Raw genomic sequence first — 17,147 nt, forward strand, 5'->3', positions numbered from 1 at the left:
ATCTAAAACAGTCCAAAAAATATCAGTAAACATGAACCACTCTCTCCCAAATCCCAAAACAAGAGAGCTAAAAGTCAAACTTGTGATATTTGAGGTTATAAAGCGTGGATCTGTTCCATAGACAATGAATAGGAGACTGATTTTATGGACCCACAGAATGTTTGTTTTCTTTTTTATACCCAACTGAGCTCTATTGTATTGTAGTGTTGTTAGTTGTGAAACAGAAAATGTTCCCATATACTCAGAACGATCCCCTGGGTGCTCTCAGTGTCGTCTCTCTAGAACATCTCTCACCATTCATTGTCTATGGAGCAGCTCCACCCTTTATACCCTATGACATCACAAGTTGGAGTTTTAGCGCTCTAGTTTCTGGATTTGGGAGAGTTGTTCATGTTTACTAATATTTTTGGACTGTCTTAGACCATAGGAATAATATGTACTAATTTTGAAAATGGGCGTGGTTCCCCTGTTGCTGACACGTCATATTGTTACAGCTGTTTTGCCTCTCCTTGTTCTCTATCAACCTGTTCGTATATCTGGATTTATTGACAACATATTGAACCATTTGGTTGTGCTTTTTTGTGGTAAGGGACTGTAGGAGAGGGGGGCTCATACTTAATTTTATAAGAAAAGCTGGCCCCTCCCCAATAGGGCTGCAACTAACAATTATTTTCATTGCCGATTAATCTGTTGATTATTTTCTAGATTAATTGATTATTTGTTTGGTCTATAAAATGTCAGAAAATGAAAATGAAAAATGTAGATCAGTGTTTCCCAAAGCCCAAGAAGACATCCTCAAATGTCTTGTTTTGTCCAAACTCAAATATATTTATTTTATTGCCATAGAGAAGTAAAGAAACCAGAAAATATTCACATTTAAGAAGCTGGAATCTGACAATTTAGATTTTTCTTGAAAAATGACTAAAACCAATTAATCGATTATCAAACTAGTTGGCAATTAATTTAATAGTTGACAACTAATCGCTTAATAGTTGTAGCTCCACTCGCCAGCGTTAATCTTAAGTCTATATATTTATGAAAATACAGACACACTAATTTCTCTTAAGCAAATAGTAATTTCAGTTTTTTTTTTTTTTTATTACATAGAGGTGTCAACATCTGCTCAATGTGCCCTTTTAAAGTGCTTAATGGGTAAACATCTCACATAATTAAAGTGGTGGGGTACAGTAAGAACAAGACGGTGTGATAATGATAATATGTACACAGGATCATCTTTATTGAAAGGACTTCCATGAGATAACAGTACTGTTGTTCAGCAGCTACAGAAGAAAGTACTGCATGCACTAAATCACACGCTATAAACAAACCCACCAACGCACACATGTACAAACGAACACAGACATTTTGCATCTGTTTTTTCTTTTCTTTTTTTTCAAACCACCCTACCATTCGTGTCATAGTTATATTTCTGCATATTTAGGCTACAGGATCACATATTATTTACCTTGCCGGAATATTTTCAGTTTGGTTACAATTAACTGTCAGACGAACAGAACATTAAGAATGAAAATAAAGTCTACACTCGTCCACACATTTACAGCTCAGTGTACAACCACAGGACATGTCAGGGGAATAGTTGTTTTCTGTGTGGTTTGCATTGATCAACAGCAAAAAAGGTCATTCACATTCATCTCATGGTTTCTTTAGGTTATGCAAACTCCCACACGATGATAGTGTAGAGTTTCTCAAGTTCAACGTCCTTTTTCAGCCTTTGGAGAAAGTCGAACTGAACTACCGCAGTATTACATACTCAGTGTAAAGTCTTGTGAAGAGGAACGAAGAGAGAAAGCATAAAGAAAATAATAATAGTATAAAGTGCTTCATGCATTTCTGATAAGCCTCAATATAAATATAGAAGAGAGGGTCTGTCGGTAACGCTTGAGATTACAGCCCACAATTTATGTAACGTAGTAATTTAGTATGTACAGGGTATCGGTAAAATGCTTACTGGGTAACTACACAGGACAAATCCGGGGAGGGAAGTACAGGAGTAGAGGACAAGATATTAAAGTGTAAAGGGGTAACAACTTTATGTTTAAGAGGGGAAATGAGGAACGGGGCTACAGTGCTATGAAATTAGTTATCATTTATTTTAAAATTATGATTTACAAAACAATTTAGTTTAGGAGAGAGTTTCGGGAAATTATATAAAAATAATTCAAATACAGAGTACTTATGATTACCGTATGATTACCATATACAGTATATGATATGGTAGCCATTATATGTTGTGGGGCAACAAAACATCAGGCTTTACAGCTGTAGCTATATGCTTTTTTAAAATGATGATATAATACTTAAGAACAGTAATGTAATTTTGGATGAAGCTCAGATTACAACACACACAGAGGGAGAGCAACTTCATTCTCTGCTCAGGTAGACATTACTCCTCTATATCTTTACATAGAAAACAGTTGTTTGCTGCTATATTAATGCAGTGGATATCACATAGAGAACCTTTAAAGTGCCAGATGAAGTTTAGCTCCTTTTCATGACATACTGTAGTTATTGTAAAACAACATATACACCAAGTCTGTTGGTCCCCTGTTAATACAAGTTAATTTAAAAAAAAGTACTTTAAGTGTAATTTATTTCTAGGTGCCCCAAAAACACAAATTTGTAACCCTCTCATGTACTTCTTCTCTCATGCCTACTAGGTAAGTACCCCATTAGTATTACAAAATATCTGCACTTTAGTTTGCAGGCTGTAATGTAAAGCGTTACTGGTCTGTTTTGTTGAAAGGATTGTCAAAGAGTGAGAGACTCTGCTGAGATACAACTCCTGGTCTCTCCCAAAATACACACACACACACGCACACACATACGTATACAGTCCATACTGCGTTGACTCTCTCATCCTGACTGGCTGATCAGGAGGTCAATAAGAGAGTTTGAAGGGCGGCGTGACCATTACTGTGTGTGTGGACAGTCAATCAACTTATCTGCTCAGATAACTTAGACTGCACCCAAGTAACAGGAAATGTAATATATCTGAATTCTGGGGTCAAAGGTCAAACACCTCATTGGCTGATTAGGTGATCAGTGTGTGTCAGAGGGATGAGACAGGGCTGTTTCAGCTGATAACCTACAGTAACCCCTGGTTTAGATGAATCACTACAATCAGGGCTTTGGTTTCAATCTGAGGTGGTTCATAAAGATCCGCAGGATTAGTCATCTCCTAAACTAATAGATATTGGAACGGCAGCTGCTGCACACGTGCACGCATTTTCATTCAATGACAAAACGTTGGAAATCTGAAATCCAAAACATTCAAAGCACACAGCAAAACTAATGCAAAATGCTTCACATTCAACAACTGCTATAAATTAAGAATAAATAGCAAATAAATAACATTTAAAATAGAGCAAAATGATAAATATATTTCTTTGAAACGAGCAGTATAAAAATAGTTGCTACACATTTCTTTTTTTCCCCCTGCGTCATGCTTTTGGTTGACATGACAATGACTGAATATCTCACAGACGATCCCTGACAGGCAGTTTTTTTTGTTGATTTACAGCTTATAAGTCTCTCTACTACGACACAGTCAGTCTTTTAACACCAATCAGAAATCACGTGTTTTAGACTTCACTCGAGGTTCAGTCGAAGTTGCTTTTCAGACTAGTTAAAACCAGAACAGTGTACCGAAAGTCAGACATGCTGTGGCGACTGATATCTGAGGTTTTTTATTTTGAAACAAAGTTCTAACCAACTTCTTCATTTAGCGCTACGGTTCATCAGGTGCCACTAACAGAGCCATCTGAAACTTTAAGATTGAAAAGGTCTTTACGAAAAGTAAAACTTGCTAGGCTGTATATGGATATAGGGGTTAATTGGGTGACTATTTATCTTAATCTAACAAGAGAAAAGCTTTGTATTATGGAATGTAAGTATTTGAAATATATCCTCAAAGGGTACCAAAATACAAGAATCTTGAGGAGTTAAAGACTGTATACTATATATAAACTTAATTTTCCTTTGTTTAATTTGAATAAAAAAAGGTCAAATGTGAGAAATTGTCTATTGTCTAAATTAAGGCTCGGCCAAGTCTCAACTGTGGCAGGTGTGCGTATGTGTATTTTAGTTTAGTGTGTGTCGGTCTACCTACGTGGCAACACTATGGACTATATTGTTACTATGACTACGGACACTGTTTCTAAAATTATCATACAGTATTGTAATTATCCTGATGGCACTGCAGTTTATTTTGAGTCAATCCGTCATACGCCATCCTGCTGCTGTAAAAAGCCACTAAAACACCAAATGTGTTTTAATCCACAGCTGAAAATAGTCCATAACAAATGCGCTATTTACTCCTGTTTTAGTAGTGCCTAGTGCCTAGTTGTTTTCAGGAAATTACTGCACCCTTTATTAAAAAATAAAAATATATTCAAGGCCTGTTTTTAAATATTTACGTCTTCAGTTGTCTTAAGACTGAGAGCCAAAGGCAGGTCGGGCACAGTAACACATTGTTGTCTTTTCTTGAGATTTGTTGGCAATAACAAAAATACTGAATAGTGCCAGCCTTATCCTTTTAGCGCAATTCCTTTTAAAGACTGAATTCTCCATTTACATTGACTTACAGTGTAATTTTAGACTGAAACATTTCACGGTAATGTTGCCTCACTTGCTCTCTCTTCCTCGTTCATGTACTGAAGACCGACATCAAAAATCAACATGCACAGTCAAAAGTGTAAATATTAGTAAAGTCAGTTTGAGGTTCACTGTTTTCATGTGGTTTAACTTTTCATAATACTGTTAAAGCTTACTGTTAAAATGTACTGGTTTCATGTCCACTGTGACACCCTCACTGAGACTAACAGCACATCCTAGTGGTTACCTAAAGCACTGCACCGTCTCTCCCCCACCGTTATGGGGGAGGGTGTGCACCAATATGGGTGTAAGCTGCCAAGTCGGGCATTTGAGATGCAGTGCTTGCCATGGATCTCACATACATCCCACACCATTGTACAGGAAGGAGAAGGGATCGGATCGGAGAGGAGCAAGCAGGGGAGAGAAAGGGGACACGGGAGAGATAGAGGTCTGTTTACAGCAGGTGAGCAGGATGAGAGAGGAAGGGGGAGGTTGAGAGGACAGTGATCAGCTGCATGCAGATTTACAGAGGAGGCCTCAGAAAGAAACGTCTGCCTGGAGAGAGAGAGAGAGACAAACAGAGAAACAGAAAGTAAGAGCAACAGTCAGATACATTTGAGAGAAACAGGGAGAGCGAGACAGCAGCCAGTGAGTCATGGTAACACTGTCAGAAGGAACACGTCTCCAATCATTTTATTTCTGGTGTCTTTACTGAGAGCTGGTTGTGTTTGGGAACTGCATGGAGCAGTCTGGGGCCATATTTAGACTTCATAGGATATTAAATCCACCAGCACTGTGCAGAATTTGCTCTGCAGAAAACTTCATGGCAGCTCATAGAGCTATATTTCACCACATAGCACTTATAATAAAGCAGTCTGCAGGTTGAGTGTTAAGTAGAGTGTCGGCACATTACACATTCTAGTCTCGAGAAAATGGCTTTAATTAAATCACAGCACTAGTTCTGCAAATTAGGTCTGAAGTTTCCAAATGAATTCACTGTTGTTCCTGTGACAAGTGGTGTTGAATAATATCAACTTGAATACATAAAGAAGGCAACCGAATGAAGCCTGTGACAGCAAAAGCAGTGGGATGAAGTAAAAACCCAGTGGCAGTAATTTAATTCCCCTTCCTCACATGGGTCTTTCCCAGAGGAATATTTTTTTTTATACTATTGTGTAATCTTTAACCCTCGGATAGGATTTGTGAGGCAATGCAAAAAAAAAAGAGTGCTGATCCGAGACAGATGCTGTTTGTTGGGTATTTTTGTGCAAAGTGTCTCTACTCAGTGAGTGTAGGTATTTTTAGTGTGGGAGGCCCCTCAGAAAATAAAGCTGTCGGTTCGCCCTGGCAGCTGGCCGGGTTTCTGCTTTTAACTCTGCACAGCACCTGAGGGCCGAGACCCAATAACCTCGAAAGTCAAAGTGATGTTTCATAAGACAAGCGCTGCTCCCAACCCAACATATCCATTCCAATAGTGTTTTAATATGCCCAAGATACACGTCTACTGAAAAAGTATAGATAAGAAAAGAACCTGTTTATTACTGCATGTATAAATCCTGTTTCAATCTGCATTTATTCAGGTTTGATGAACAGCAGGGCTGTTTTAATTTGTTCCCAGGGGCCCATTTCAACATGCAAGCTGCAACTATTATGATCATGTCCTTTCCTGTTCATTTTGACATGTTTGAATAATCAAAACAAATTGCAACCCAATTATTAGCATGCGAGAGCCCTGCAGGATTCACAAATTTATCTGAAATTTGCAAGCCACAGTCATGTGTGAGATTTGACGTTGCCATCATTCTTGTGTAAGCAGTGCTTGTAAATTGCTTTTGCGAAACAAGCCCACGGTTCTCAGGATTAACATTCACATGAATTTAAATTACCTAACACATGTAGGTGAATTTGTATGTAATCACTGACATTTATTGTTGACATTTGAGGCAAGCTTTTTAGACAATAAATGGTACATATGCAAGTATTAAAGCACATTTTTAAAGCATCCTACTGTGTGCTATTTTAATTGGAAAAAGCATCAAAAGCATTGTTGTTTGAAGTGCAACTTTACTCAAAGTTACAAAGTTTGCTATTCAAAAGCCTTCAGGTTTTCACAGCATCTGGTTATTTATGAATGTGAGTCCATTAAGTTCAGTACAAATAGAACAAAGCTGCTCATGTAGCTTCAGGGCTCCTAAGACCTCATCTATTCTTTATTTTCAAAGTGTTTAATACTTATTGAACAGATCAGGTGGATTTTTCAGATGCTATGTCAAAACTATAATGGATAAATTCAGCGGAATAAAGCTTTGATTGTTTGTTTGGTAATCTCTATAAACAAATTCTGCATTCACATGTCTAGAATCTGGAGGCAACGGCACAAGATTTTGTCACAGGAAGCGTTCTGGTTTTGCGTTTGTTGTCCGAATAGTATTGACCAATCATGTTCGAGCAGGCTTTGGTTGAATGTAGGTAAACAGCCCATGTGGAGAGCGAAAGAGGCAGAACGCACTGACCGAAATGTAATCTCGGAACCCATCGGCTATAGTCTGATGATAATTTAGCTTTTTATTGGTTTACTTTATTGGTTTATTTTTGTGCAAAGTGTCTCTACTCAGTGAGTGTAGGTATTTTTAGTGTTGGGAGGCCCCATAGAAAATAAAGCTGTCCCTTCGCCCTGGCAGCTGGCCGGGTTTCTGCTGTTAACTCGGCACAGCACCTGAGGCCCGAGACCCAATAACCTCGAAAGTCAAAGTGATGTTTCATAAGACAAGCGCTGCTCCCAACCCAACATAGCCATTCCAATAGTGTTTTACAATTAGATTGTAAACCGGCTACTTGTGAAACAAACCGGTCGTACACGTCGTCTCTCAACTCCGGTCTCGCATCTCAAGTTGCTAATCAGACTGTAAACAATGAGCCGTGCATGGAAAAGGAAGTCTTGGCCTGGAAACCCGCTGGCTACACCAGAACCCCCAGAAATATAGCCCCTTGTTTGGAGATTGTTTGTTTGGTTACTGTTTGTAAGTTTAATGACTCCTTTTTGACCTGTGATTCATGGACCTGTGTTCTGCAGCACACACATTGAAGAGTCGCTCTGCTTTTCGGTGTTCTTTCTTACCTGCTCAGGACTATTAGCTGGCTGAGGTCTCCGGCTGCCGGCTGTAGAGGTTGGCTGGGTCCTGATTGTCACAGACGTCAGTTCTGGACACAGAAGTCATATTCAGACACATGCTATTCAAAAACAGCAGAATCACAGGCGGCCACAGCACCGTCACCAGATTCAGCAGCAGCAGCAGCAGCAGGAACAGCAGCAGCAGCAGTAGCGGTGACAGCAACAAGGGGGCAGCGAGGGAGCAGAGAGACACAGCAGTGAGGGAAGCAAATCAGTGATGTTAGTTACAGTAATTGGTCTTTAAACACAGAGGGGATCGGTTCGTGCAAGGTGAATGTGGCGATGCAATACCCGTAACAGACTATTTTTAAACATGCTAGAGGTATTAAATCAGTTATTTCGAGCTCTACTTCAGCCATGATTATCTCCTATAAAAAGTAAACATTTCAAGCTGTTGTAAGCCCGTCATAGAACGTCCAAAATACACCCTAAAATTAAATCAGTTTCTACAAAATCCTGCACAAGTTACATTTTAGAGGTTTCTGCTCGACACTGACAACATGGAAGCCTGCAGTAAGACGACCACAAATAAGCAGCGGGTGTTTTGCAGTAATGAGAGAGGGTGCCGCAGTCTTACCTGTTGTCATTGATATCTGTGGTGTTTCCTGTGGACAGAAAGAGGTGCATAAGGAGGCAGGCAGGTGCACGGTGAGAGGGTCGGTGGTGTGTAAATCAGGGAAGAAGTGGGTTTAATTGAAACAACCCAAAGCCACTGGAGATGGCTTTGGAACAAGCAGCTGCATTCTGTGTTGGTTCTCAAACAATAAGTCACTGTCACTTTAAAACGACCCATATGTGCAATTTAATGATCTTTCGAACGAGTCAGCTCGGAGAGACACAGCAGCAGCACATTTTCCAACTTTTCTCAGTGGTATAAGAACGTATGCTTCTAAACATAAACATTAATTTCACGCCGTTTGAACAAATGACCAGTGCTGTTGTTATTCTGGAGGGGGTTTTATTTGCACGCCTGCCAGAGCTCGCTTGTCAGAAATGTGTAAACATGATTAATTTTACACTGTTTGAACAGACCACCAATTCTGTCTTTTTTATGAGGACACTCTTACTCTATTACGGTAATATTAGCATAACAATAACAAAGTGCTACATGCTTTAAAAGAGAGTCCTCCCACCCAGAGAACTTTGTTGCATAAAAGCACAACAAGCCCTATAACAAGTGTCCTTTACAGTTAGACCAACAGTGCCACAGCACAGCACTTAAATGAAATATTGGATCTTTATGACGGCTCTATTTGTAGTTGCTGGATCAGAGTTACATTCTCTGGATTATCTGCATTCATTTTCCAGGTGTTTAATGGAAAGTGCTATGTCAAAAAGTCCTCCTACTCCTAGCAGCTACTGTAGCACTACAATCTTTAGAGGCCTGTGTTTTCCCTGAACTCCCCTGACAGGGACTAATCTCACTAAATATTTAATTGGCTTTTTATGCGACACAACACATCAACACCCAGACATGCTTATGCTCATGGAAGAAGGTTTACTTAATTTGTGTGCTTCAAATTGATGAGTTGACTATTTCATCAAGGAGCCTCATGCTTGACTGGACAATAAGGATGCACAGTTTAATCTCTCTTTAAAAAAAAAAAAGGTATGGCAGTTAATAAAAATGCTAACAGGAACTGTCAAGGCTACACCTCAACAGAATCTTGCAGAGCTATTTGGCTTTGAGTTTTACAGTTTTCCATAAGCTCTTATTGAAATGCATGGCACTGAGTAGAATCATATCCCAGAGTGAAAATTACCAGTGAGGGACCAGAGGGAAATTTCCCACCGAGTTTGACTTCAGAATACATTACAGCGCACAGGCATTTTCATTCCAGAAATGCCATATGTCCATTTTGGGGGGAAAATACTAATTAAAATATTGAAAACGAAATAAAAATGAACAAAATAAATCTAAAAACAGTTGCACACTAATTACATCCTTAACAGTGCAAATATTTACAAATCTCTTGAGACGACTCATAGCATCTGAGCAGCTGCCACTATTGAGCGTGAGTACTTTTATGCCAAAAGGAGACAAATATCAGGGGTTTTCTCAGTATGTTCTTGTTGGCAGCGTTGAAAACCCTCTGAAACGGCAGCATTGGAAGCAAAAACTAAAACCAGCCTGATTAAATTCTTTAGGGATCGTCACTGATATTTAATAAAAAGCAGTCGCTATAGCAGCAGATTGATATATCGGCTCTGACCCAGTTTATGACTTTTATTGATATTCCTGGAGAATCAAAGAGGCGTGGTGTTTGTTACACAACTCTACAACTGTCATCACTGGGTCAGAGGCTGAGGTGGCCACTCAGCCTGTCTGGCTGGCTATCTGTCTGGCTGAGTAATGACACCGCTAGCCTAATCTATCTCCTCCAGAGTCTGCTGCTGATGAGGGCAGACACACACACACACACACACACACACGAAGGTGCAGAAAAGCCTCAAGTAGCAGCAGCAGTATCCTGTAACAAGCTAAGATAATTTCTTTAGTGAATTTTTAAAAAATGAGGCTGCATCTCATAAATATATGGACATTTTATCCAAAGACAGTTGACCTATACTGAAACCCTTCTCATCAAACACCAGTGGCTCTGAATTAGATTTTAAAACGGCATACTACGATTCCATTACAAGAAGATGAAAGCAAAAAAGAAAACAGCAGGATGAATTGTTATCATAGCCGCAGAGCAATCACTGTAACCTGCTTTAACAGCCACCACTCTGTAAGAGTATATCAAACATCATTCACACATAATGGCTGGTATGCTAGCATAATGGAAACCACTAAAAACACAAGATGTCATTATTCTAACAGGCGTCGTCTGAACAGGGCTCACCATTTTCTGAATCAAGCATCTCTGCGGTGTTCTTGTCTGCTTTGCTCGGTGGTTCAGCCGGAAGCCTGCAGATAGGAGAAAGAGATGTTTATGTAAATGTAACTGTGGGATTTGTGTTTCAAAATCTTGATCTCTATATTGATATGAACTTTGAGTTTAGTTAAGTTTGAGCAATGTTTAAGCTTTTTAAAAGCAGTGTACTACAATTCAGAACACAGATTATTTACAGATATCGTAGTAAAAGAAAATATTAACTTTGCTCGGAGCATGAAAATGTATTTTTGACCTTGGACATAGTTTGTCAAAATTAATCTTAACTCGAAGATCCACTTTCTAGTTTCTGGAGCCTTCAATTGCATTTCACAGTCCATATTAGCACACTGTTGTCATGACAACTGTACTGCCGTTGAAAGCTCTGGAAAAAACTTTGTAAGTGGACTTTGAGTTTAGTAGTCCAAACTATTTTGTGCAAGGATGCGTACATCCTGCAGTATACTACTCCATGATCTTAAATCGCAAATTCAACCTCATGTAACTGGGATTACTCACGTGTTTTCCTGAGCGTCGTTGTCCTGTAAACCGTTGTTTTGGGATTCGAGGTGTTTGGTGGGGCTGTCCTGGTTGGAGTTGGCCTCATGTAACCTGGGCTCACTCTCTGGTGTTGCAGGAGCAGGAGCAGCAGGAGCAGCAGGAGCAGCAGCAGGAGCAACTGCTTGTTGGTTGTTGCTGTTGTGGAAAACAGTTTTGCAGAAGGCAACGGGGTGTTCACTGTAGCCTCGGATGAAGAAGGGGTTGGTGGGAGAGCACAGTGGGTAGTGGCCAGCACGCACAGGCTTGGCTGTGAGCGATAAAACAGAATTGATCTATTGATTGATCCATTCATCCAGAGAAGACAAAACCATCATATTTACCGGTATACTGCCCTCAAGGGATTGTGCTACACGGTCGTCTATAGCACAAAATATAATGTGACTGGAATACTGACAATAATAAAGTCCAACTGAAATAAAATAAAAAAAAATTCTGCTATAGCTCAAATATCTGCTCTGTAAATCACTTGTCCTGTGTTATCCTTCGAGAACAAATTAGAAACCAAACGGGAGAAATTTACATATATATATATTTTTTGGTTTCATAATAGTTTTCCATTAATTCAACAGAATGGCGTTCCAGTATCCAACCTTTCCTTTTAAAAATAAAAAAAAATCTTAACAATACATTAAAAAAACACATTTACATTATTTTTGACTACAAAAAGGTATGAGGAAATGTGATTGCAGTTGGACTTTAATTTACAACACAATATCACAGTTATTCTCAGCTGCTTGAGTATAATCCTCAAATGAAAATCATTATTCTAAAAACACTCAAATCAATAGCTCATTTTCTCACAGCAGCATGGGCGTCTCATTTCTTTCACACAGAATTCAAACGCATGAGTGCAATTATCTTTCATTGACACAGAGATGAAGTAAAGCTTGGTGATTAAAATGGATTATGCTGCTTTTCTAATAAATTGTATTTCTCCCAGAGGAGCTCATTGCGTAAATCCTTATATGCAAAATAGTCCAACAATCACAGCTATTCAAGTATTTTGGTATCGTCATAAATATTGTCACATTTTATGGCAACCAGCACGTGGTGCTGAATTTATTTTCTAACGGTTGTCAAACATATTTATGTGTTGCACAGTGGTGAACCGGATTCTTCCTGATTATGGAACAAGACTGGTGCAGAAAACTCGTCCCACATCTCGCTCATGCATGAGGAGGTGTGTAAATATGTGGTGTTCTGGTGAGGGGGAAGGAAGGAGATGACAGATGATGATGCAAATCCAACAATGGATGTTGCCTGTGAGGAAATCACACAGCAGAGACATGAGAGGGCCAAAAGATGTTTCTCACAGTGAATTGCAAAAGCAAATATCAGATACGGAGCAGATGAAGTGGTGTGACCAGATAGACGAGAGCGTTTACATGTGCAGCCTAAGCTGTAGAGTGGTGGAGAGGATTTACAGTACATGATTTCTACAATAGTTGCTTTAGTAACCTACATGAATCCTAACAGTATATTGAGACATTTAAAGCCTCTGATCGACCACACTGGTGTTTTCAGTTATTCTGGCTGATTAGACCTCTGCTCAGGTTGAAGGTGATTATTAGCTCACAAATCTTCATCTACCAATAAGAATGATAAAGGTGTAATTTGTCCCGCCCTAACATGTTCAACAAAGCTAACAGGAGACGCAGGAAGATGTCACTCAGTTAGTTTATGCACGCTGTGTGGCTGTTCAGAGGCTTTAACATGTAAGAAGTCTTTTATTCCCTGAACTCCTCACCAGGGAACACTTATTTTATAAGATGTGCTCTCTTTTATTATTTATATAACCTGCTGCTACCTGCCCATGTGCACTATTGTAAATGTTGTATACTGTATATGTGTATGTTTTAATGGTGTGTCTATCTATCTATCTATCTATCTATCTTTATTCTACTTTTTTTCATTTAACATTACTGTTTCAATAAGATTCATACTGTGGCTCATATCATTCAGTTGGCTGCAGAGGAAATGACCTTTTACATGAAAATAAAATAAAGTAACAGTATTTCAGTAGACTCGTATTGACACATTGAGCATTGAGACGCACTGGCTGATGAATTCACTTCATTTCGACATACGAGTTGGGGCTATTTGCAGGTGTTGTGCTAACGCAGGATAAATAAATGTACCGACTGCATTTATTGTTTTGAGAAGTACTAAAAGACGTACTTAAGCAATTGAGAAAACTGTAATGTGACTATATAAATTTAAATGGAAGGGCTCGTAGACATGGAAACAGTTGTGTGTGTGTGATTTGATTGTGGACTGAATTAGATGAGATTCAGTTTTACTGTCACTGCACAGAGTACAAGTACTGAGACAACGAAATACAGTTGCGAGAATTATAAGAAAGAAATTAACGTCCTAAACAGAAATGTAATAGTAACACTTGAATATTGCATGTTAATACCTTACAGATCACATATTAATGGATGAATGCAATGGATCACTGCCTACCTACAGATTAGAAGACCATTTTATCCGATTATATAGCTTTTACGGATATGACACAGGCAGCCACATGTGATATAGAGCGTAGATCACTGCTGATGGCTGTTCAGTTCTTCTGAAGCAGCTGAATCTGTGAGCGAGGAGCACGTGTTACCTATCTGTGCAGCATGGGGTCGGCGGAAGGGATGGCGAGTCCTCATCACATCTTTGATACGCTCCACCTCCTGCTGGTAGCGGTGGCGGTCCTTCATGGCTCCTTCCTTCGCCTCCTTCAGAGCACCCTCCAGCGCCTTAACCCGCTCAGCTGTAGACCGAAGACGCTTCTCCAGTTTTGGAAGCTCACAGCGAAGATCTGCATTGTCACGTACCAGCTGTCACACACACACACACACACACACACACACACACACACAAGAACACATACAGTAAGCCCAGGGATTAACTGTACATGTATGTGACCTTGTAATAAATCCTCTCAGATTCTCTTCAAATTAAATTTATTTTTCTGTCAGGGATAACAATTTATGAATAGAATTTATGAATACAATTTATGAAGATTTTTTGTCCCTTTAACATTGCCATGTACCATTTTGAGACCTGTGTATGAAGTTTCGCTCTTGTTTGTTTTGAAAAATAAAAATAAGAATGTGATTTTTCTTTCTTATTTGACCTTGAGACTTCAACTAGAAAAGCATCTTCCTGTTTTGCAATGTGAAGGATCCAACGTTTTGTGCCAAGAAGAGCACAACAACAGGTAGTATGTATACAACAATCGACATAGCAAAGTGGCCGCATATGCCTCATGAACTGGAACATTTTGTCAGTTAGAGCCAAATAGGTGCAATGGGGTGAAACAGAAGAGTGTCAAGTGTGACCTGATGAGAAAATTGTCTATAAAAAGACAGCTTATGCTGCCATTTATGTTGAAGAAAAAATGCTTAACTACCTGAAATTGAAGGCAGGCTAACCTAAAAAACAGCCTACGAGACGGGACTGATTCCTGGCGCACATGGGAGGAACGGCCACGTAGATCATTGGTTTACGTAGAACAGGGACGCCCACTACTGGGTTGGTTTTGGAAAAATGTACATCTGGTTAACCGCCCACCTCCGTCAAAGAGCAGAGCTCAACCATCAGGGACTAATGGTGCTAATAACATCTCAGTCAGGCAACAAGGAAGACAATTTTCAGTGATGCATCGTTTGGTAGTAAGAAAAAAAATATGATTGGCACTGATACACATTTCGAGACAAGACTTAATGCATGTTTCTTCACTTACATTTTCACCAACAAAACAACCACAAAGTTTGAGTTCTTCAACTAACTACACTCCGAAAAAGTAGGCAATGCTTTAGGTGCAATTTGTGTTAATGACTATTACCATGAAATGTGACAAAAAAACAATCATGTGGCACATAATGTAGAACACAATGTGTTTGCTTCTAGATAATGGTCTTATTCGTTTATGGTTATACTCATGAAGCAAAATGAATATGGAGATTTATTGATTTTAAATTGCTGCTCACAGTGGGGAAATGTAAACGTGAAAAACCAATGACTGAGCACCTTAAACACAGAGAGTCTGCTGCTACGTGATCATGCAAAGTAATCCCCATCCTGCAGAGTTCAAGATCAGAGGGTTTAGCAAACGTGCAACGTTATCTAACAGGCAAAGAAGGCAAATAATTCAGGAGTTCAAAAGAAGCACCTGAAGTTTGGCAGTACAAGTTTATTGTTGGGTGGTGAGTCATCTTAAAGGGAAAAAAAAACCCAAAAATGGATTTCCACAGGAGGTAAGTGATATTATAAGCAAAATTGAGACAGTTATTGTGAGTGTGTGCAGATGGAAAGACAGGCAGACATTATTATAGCAGTACAAGGGCACAGAAACTCATCCATAGCCCCAGTGCACTGACCACTGTCTGTGTTTGGAAGTCTTATCACTTTCCACTAGGAGTCTTCTGATTTATGACCATGACTTTCATCTTCCATTCCCAGAGTATCAGCAGGTGGTGGATGGGATGCCGTCTCCCAGCAGCCACTTTAGGATTGGTTTTCTGCCTGACACTCTGCTGCAGTGCAGCTCTCACCAATCAGCCAGCGTGAGTAGATGTACCACTCTGCACAACGTTTAGCACATCAACACGCTGTCCACCACCGCTGTAGTCCATTTAGGAATATTAAAGAAAGATGCGCAGTGTGTGTGTGTGTGTGTATGTCTGATCTTTTTTAGCACAAGGTTGCCTTTGAGAGTTTGTGTGCATCAACTAGAGATAGGAGGAGAAAGACTGAGCTTGTTTGTGTGCACCTGCATGATGATTTAATTTGTGTTTTATGCTGTGCGGCTTCTTTTCCCTGAAGCCAGCGTGGTTTAACACCTCCTGTTGCTCTGTTTTCAAGGAGACTTTCATGTGAAGTAGTTGGATGATTGATGGTGCTAGCGCTACTTTTGCCCATAGGAGAGCAATGACAAACACGCTGCTCTGTATTTTAATTTGGCTCGCTCTTTCTGCCCTCCCCACATATTCTATCAAGCTAAGATGTTTCCGCCTCACTGCTGTGCTCGGCACAGTGATAATCAGAGTCCCAGGCTGAGGGAAACCGTATAATTTGTCCTAATTTTTAAAGAAATGGTGGATGGGTAAAATGTTATTTTGGGTCTCCTTCACTATAATTTATAGTTTTATATCTGCAGCTCATCGTTACCTGCTTGTGAACTTTTGTAAGCTGGTCCAGGTTGTTTTCGAGAAAGGAAATCTTCTGTTTCTGGGTGATATATCCCCCACTATCATCCTGCTCCATCTGTGCACTCTGTCAACAGAAAAAGCACAGATCTTTTATCACTGAGGAAACAATGCCATTGCAAATACTGTAGTTCCCCAAAAAATCATTTGCATACAGTCTAGGTGAAGCCACATATACTCTAGATTGTTATATGTAGGGAATTAAAGTTTAAGTGTGTTGTGTTAAGTTGTGTCTGACTTACTTTTCTAACTCGAGCCGTGAGGTCTTGAACGAAAAGCTTGCGGAGGTTGTGCAGGGTGTAGAGCTCACGAGCCTTCAGTATGAAGGGAGAGAGGAAATAGTGGAGTTAAAGCAGTTAGAGAGTATTTAGTGGATCAGTTGTCTCAGAGGGAGCCTAGTGAATCGTGACAGTAAATAATGACTTACAACAGTCTCTTCCAGCCCTTTGAGATCCCTCTTTGACTGCTCGTGTCGCTCATGGAGAAATCTATAGATAGACAGATAAAAAAAAAATCAAAATGAACTTCTATTTACCCCTAATGAGTACCGCGTTCTTGCCAGAATAATTCATGAATAAAGAACAAACACAAGCCTAGACCGGCTGCCCCACTCGTGGGCTGTTTCCCATCTGCCATCTGATGCAATACGCTGCAAAGGTCAGTGAAGAGAGAGGTCTACTAGCAGGCAGCTGCCACCTTCTCCCAAAACTCCATAATGGA

The 17,147-nt window shown here is 39.7% G+C and overlaps 1 protein-coding gene across 1 annotated transcript in view; it reads right to left on the minus strand.

Annotated features, from left to right (window-relative positions):
• Nucleotides 1-1,207: 1,207 nt before the first annotated feature.
• kif5ab (kinesin family member 5A, b) overlaps nucleotides 1,208-17,147 on the minus strand; it is a 70,874-nt gene continuing 54,934 nt past the window's right edge. Inside the window, exons 21-29 of the mRNA XM_037779372.1 lie at nucleotides 16,855-16,915; nucleotides 16,670-16,741; nucleotides 16,390-16,494; nucleotides 13,838-14,054; nucleotides 11,182-11,470; nucleotides 10,633-10,697; nucleotides 8,364-8,391; nucleotides 7,733-7,845; nucleotides 1,208-5,169 (exon numbers count right to left, since the gene is read on the minus strand). Coding sequence (XP_037635300.1) covers nucleotides 7,746-7,845; nucleotides 8,364-8,391; nucleotides 10,633-10,697; nucleotides 11,182-11,470; nucleotides 13,838-14,054; nucleotides 16,390-16,494; nucleotides 16,670-16,741; nucleotides 16,855-16,915 — 937 coding nt within the window. The 3' untranslated portion in view covers nucleotides 1,208-5,169; nucleotides 7,733-7,745. The remainder of the gene's footprint in view (nucleotides 5,170-7,732; nucleotides 7,846-8,363; nucleotides 8,392-10,632; nucleotides 10,698-11,181; nucleotides 11,471-13,837; nucleotides 14,055-16,389; nucleotides 16,495-16,669; nucleotides 16,742-16,854; nucleotides 16,916-17,147) is intronic.

Source organism: Sebastes umbrosus, chromosome 1 (assembly GCF_015220745.1).
Source record: "Sebastes umbrosus isolate fSebUmb1 chromosome 1, fSebUmb1.pri, whole genome shotgun sequence".
NCBI lineage: Eukaryota > Metazoa > Chordata > Actinopteri > Perciformes > Sebastidae > Sebastes > Sebastes umbrosus.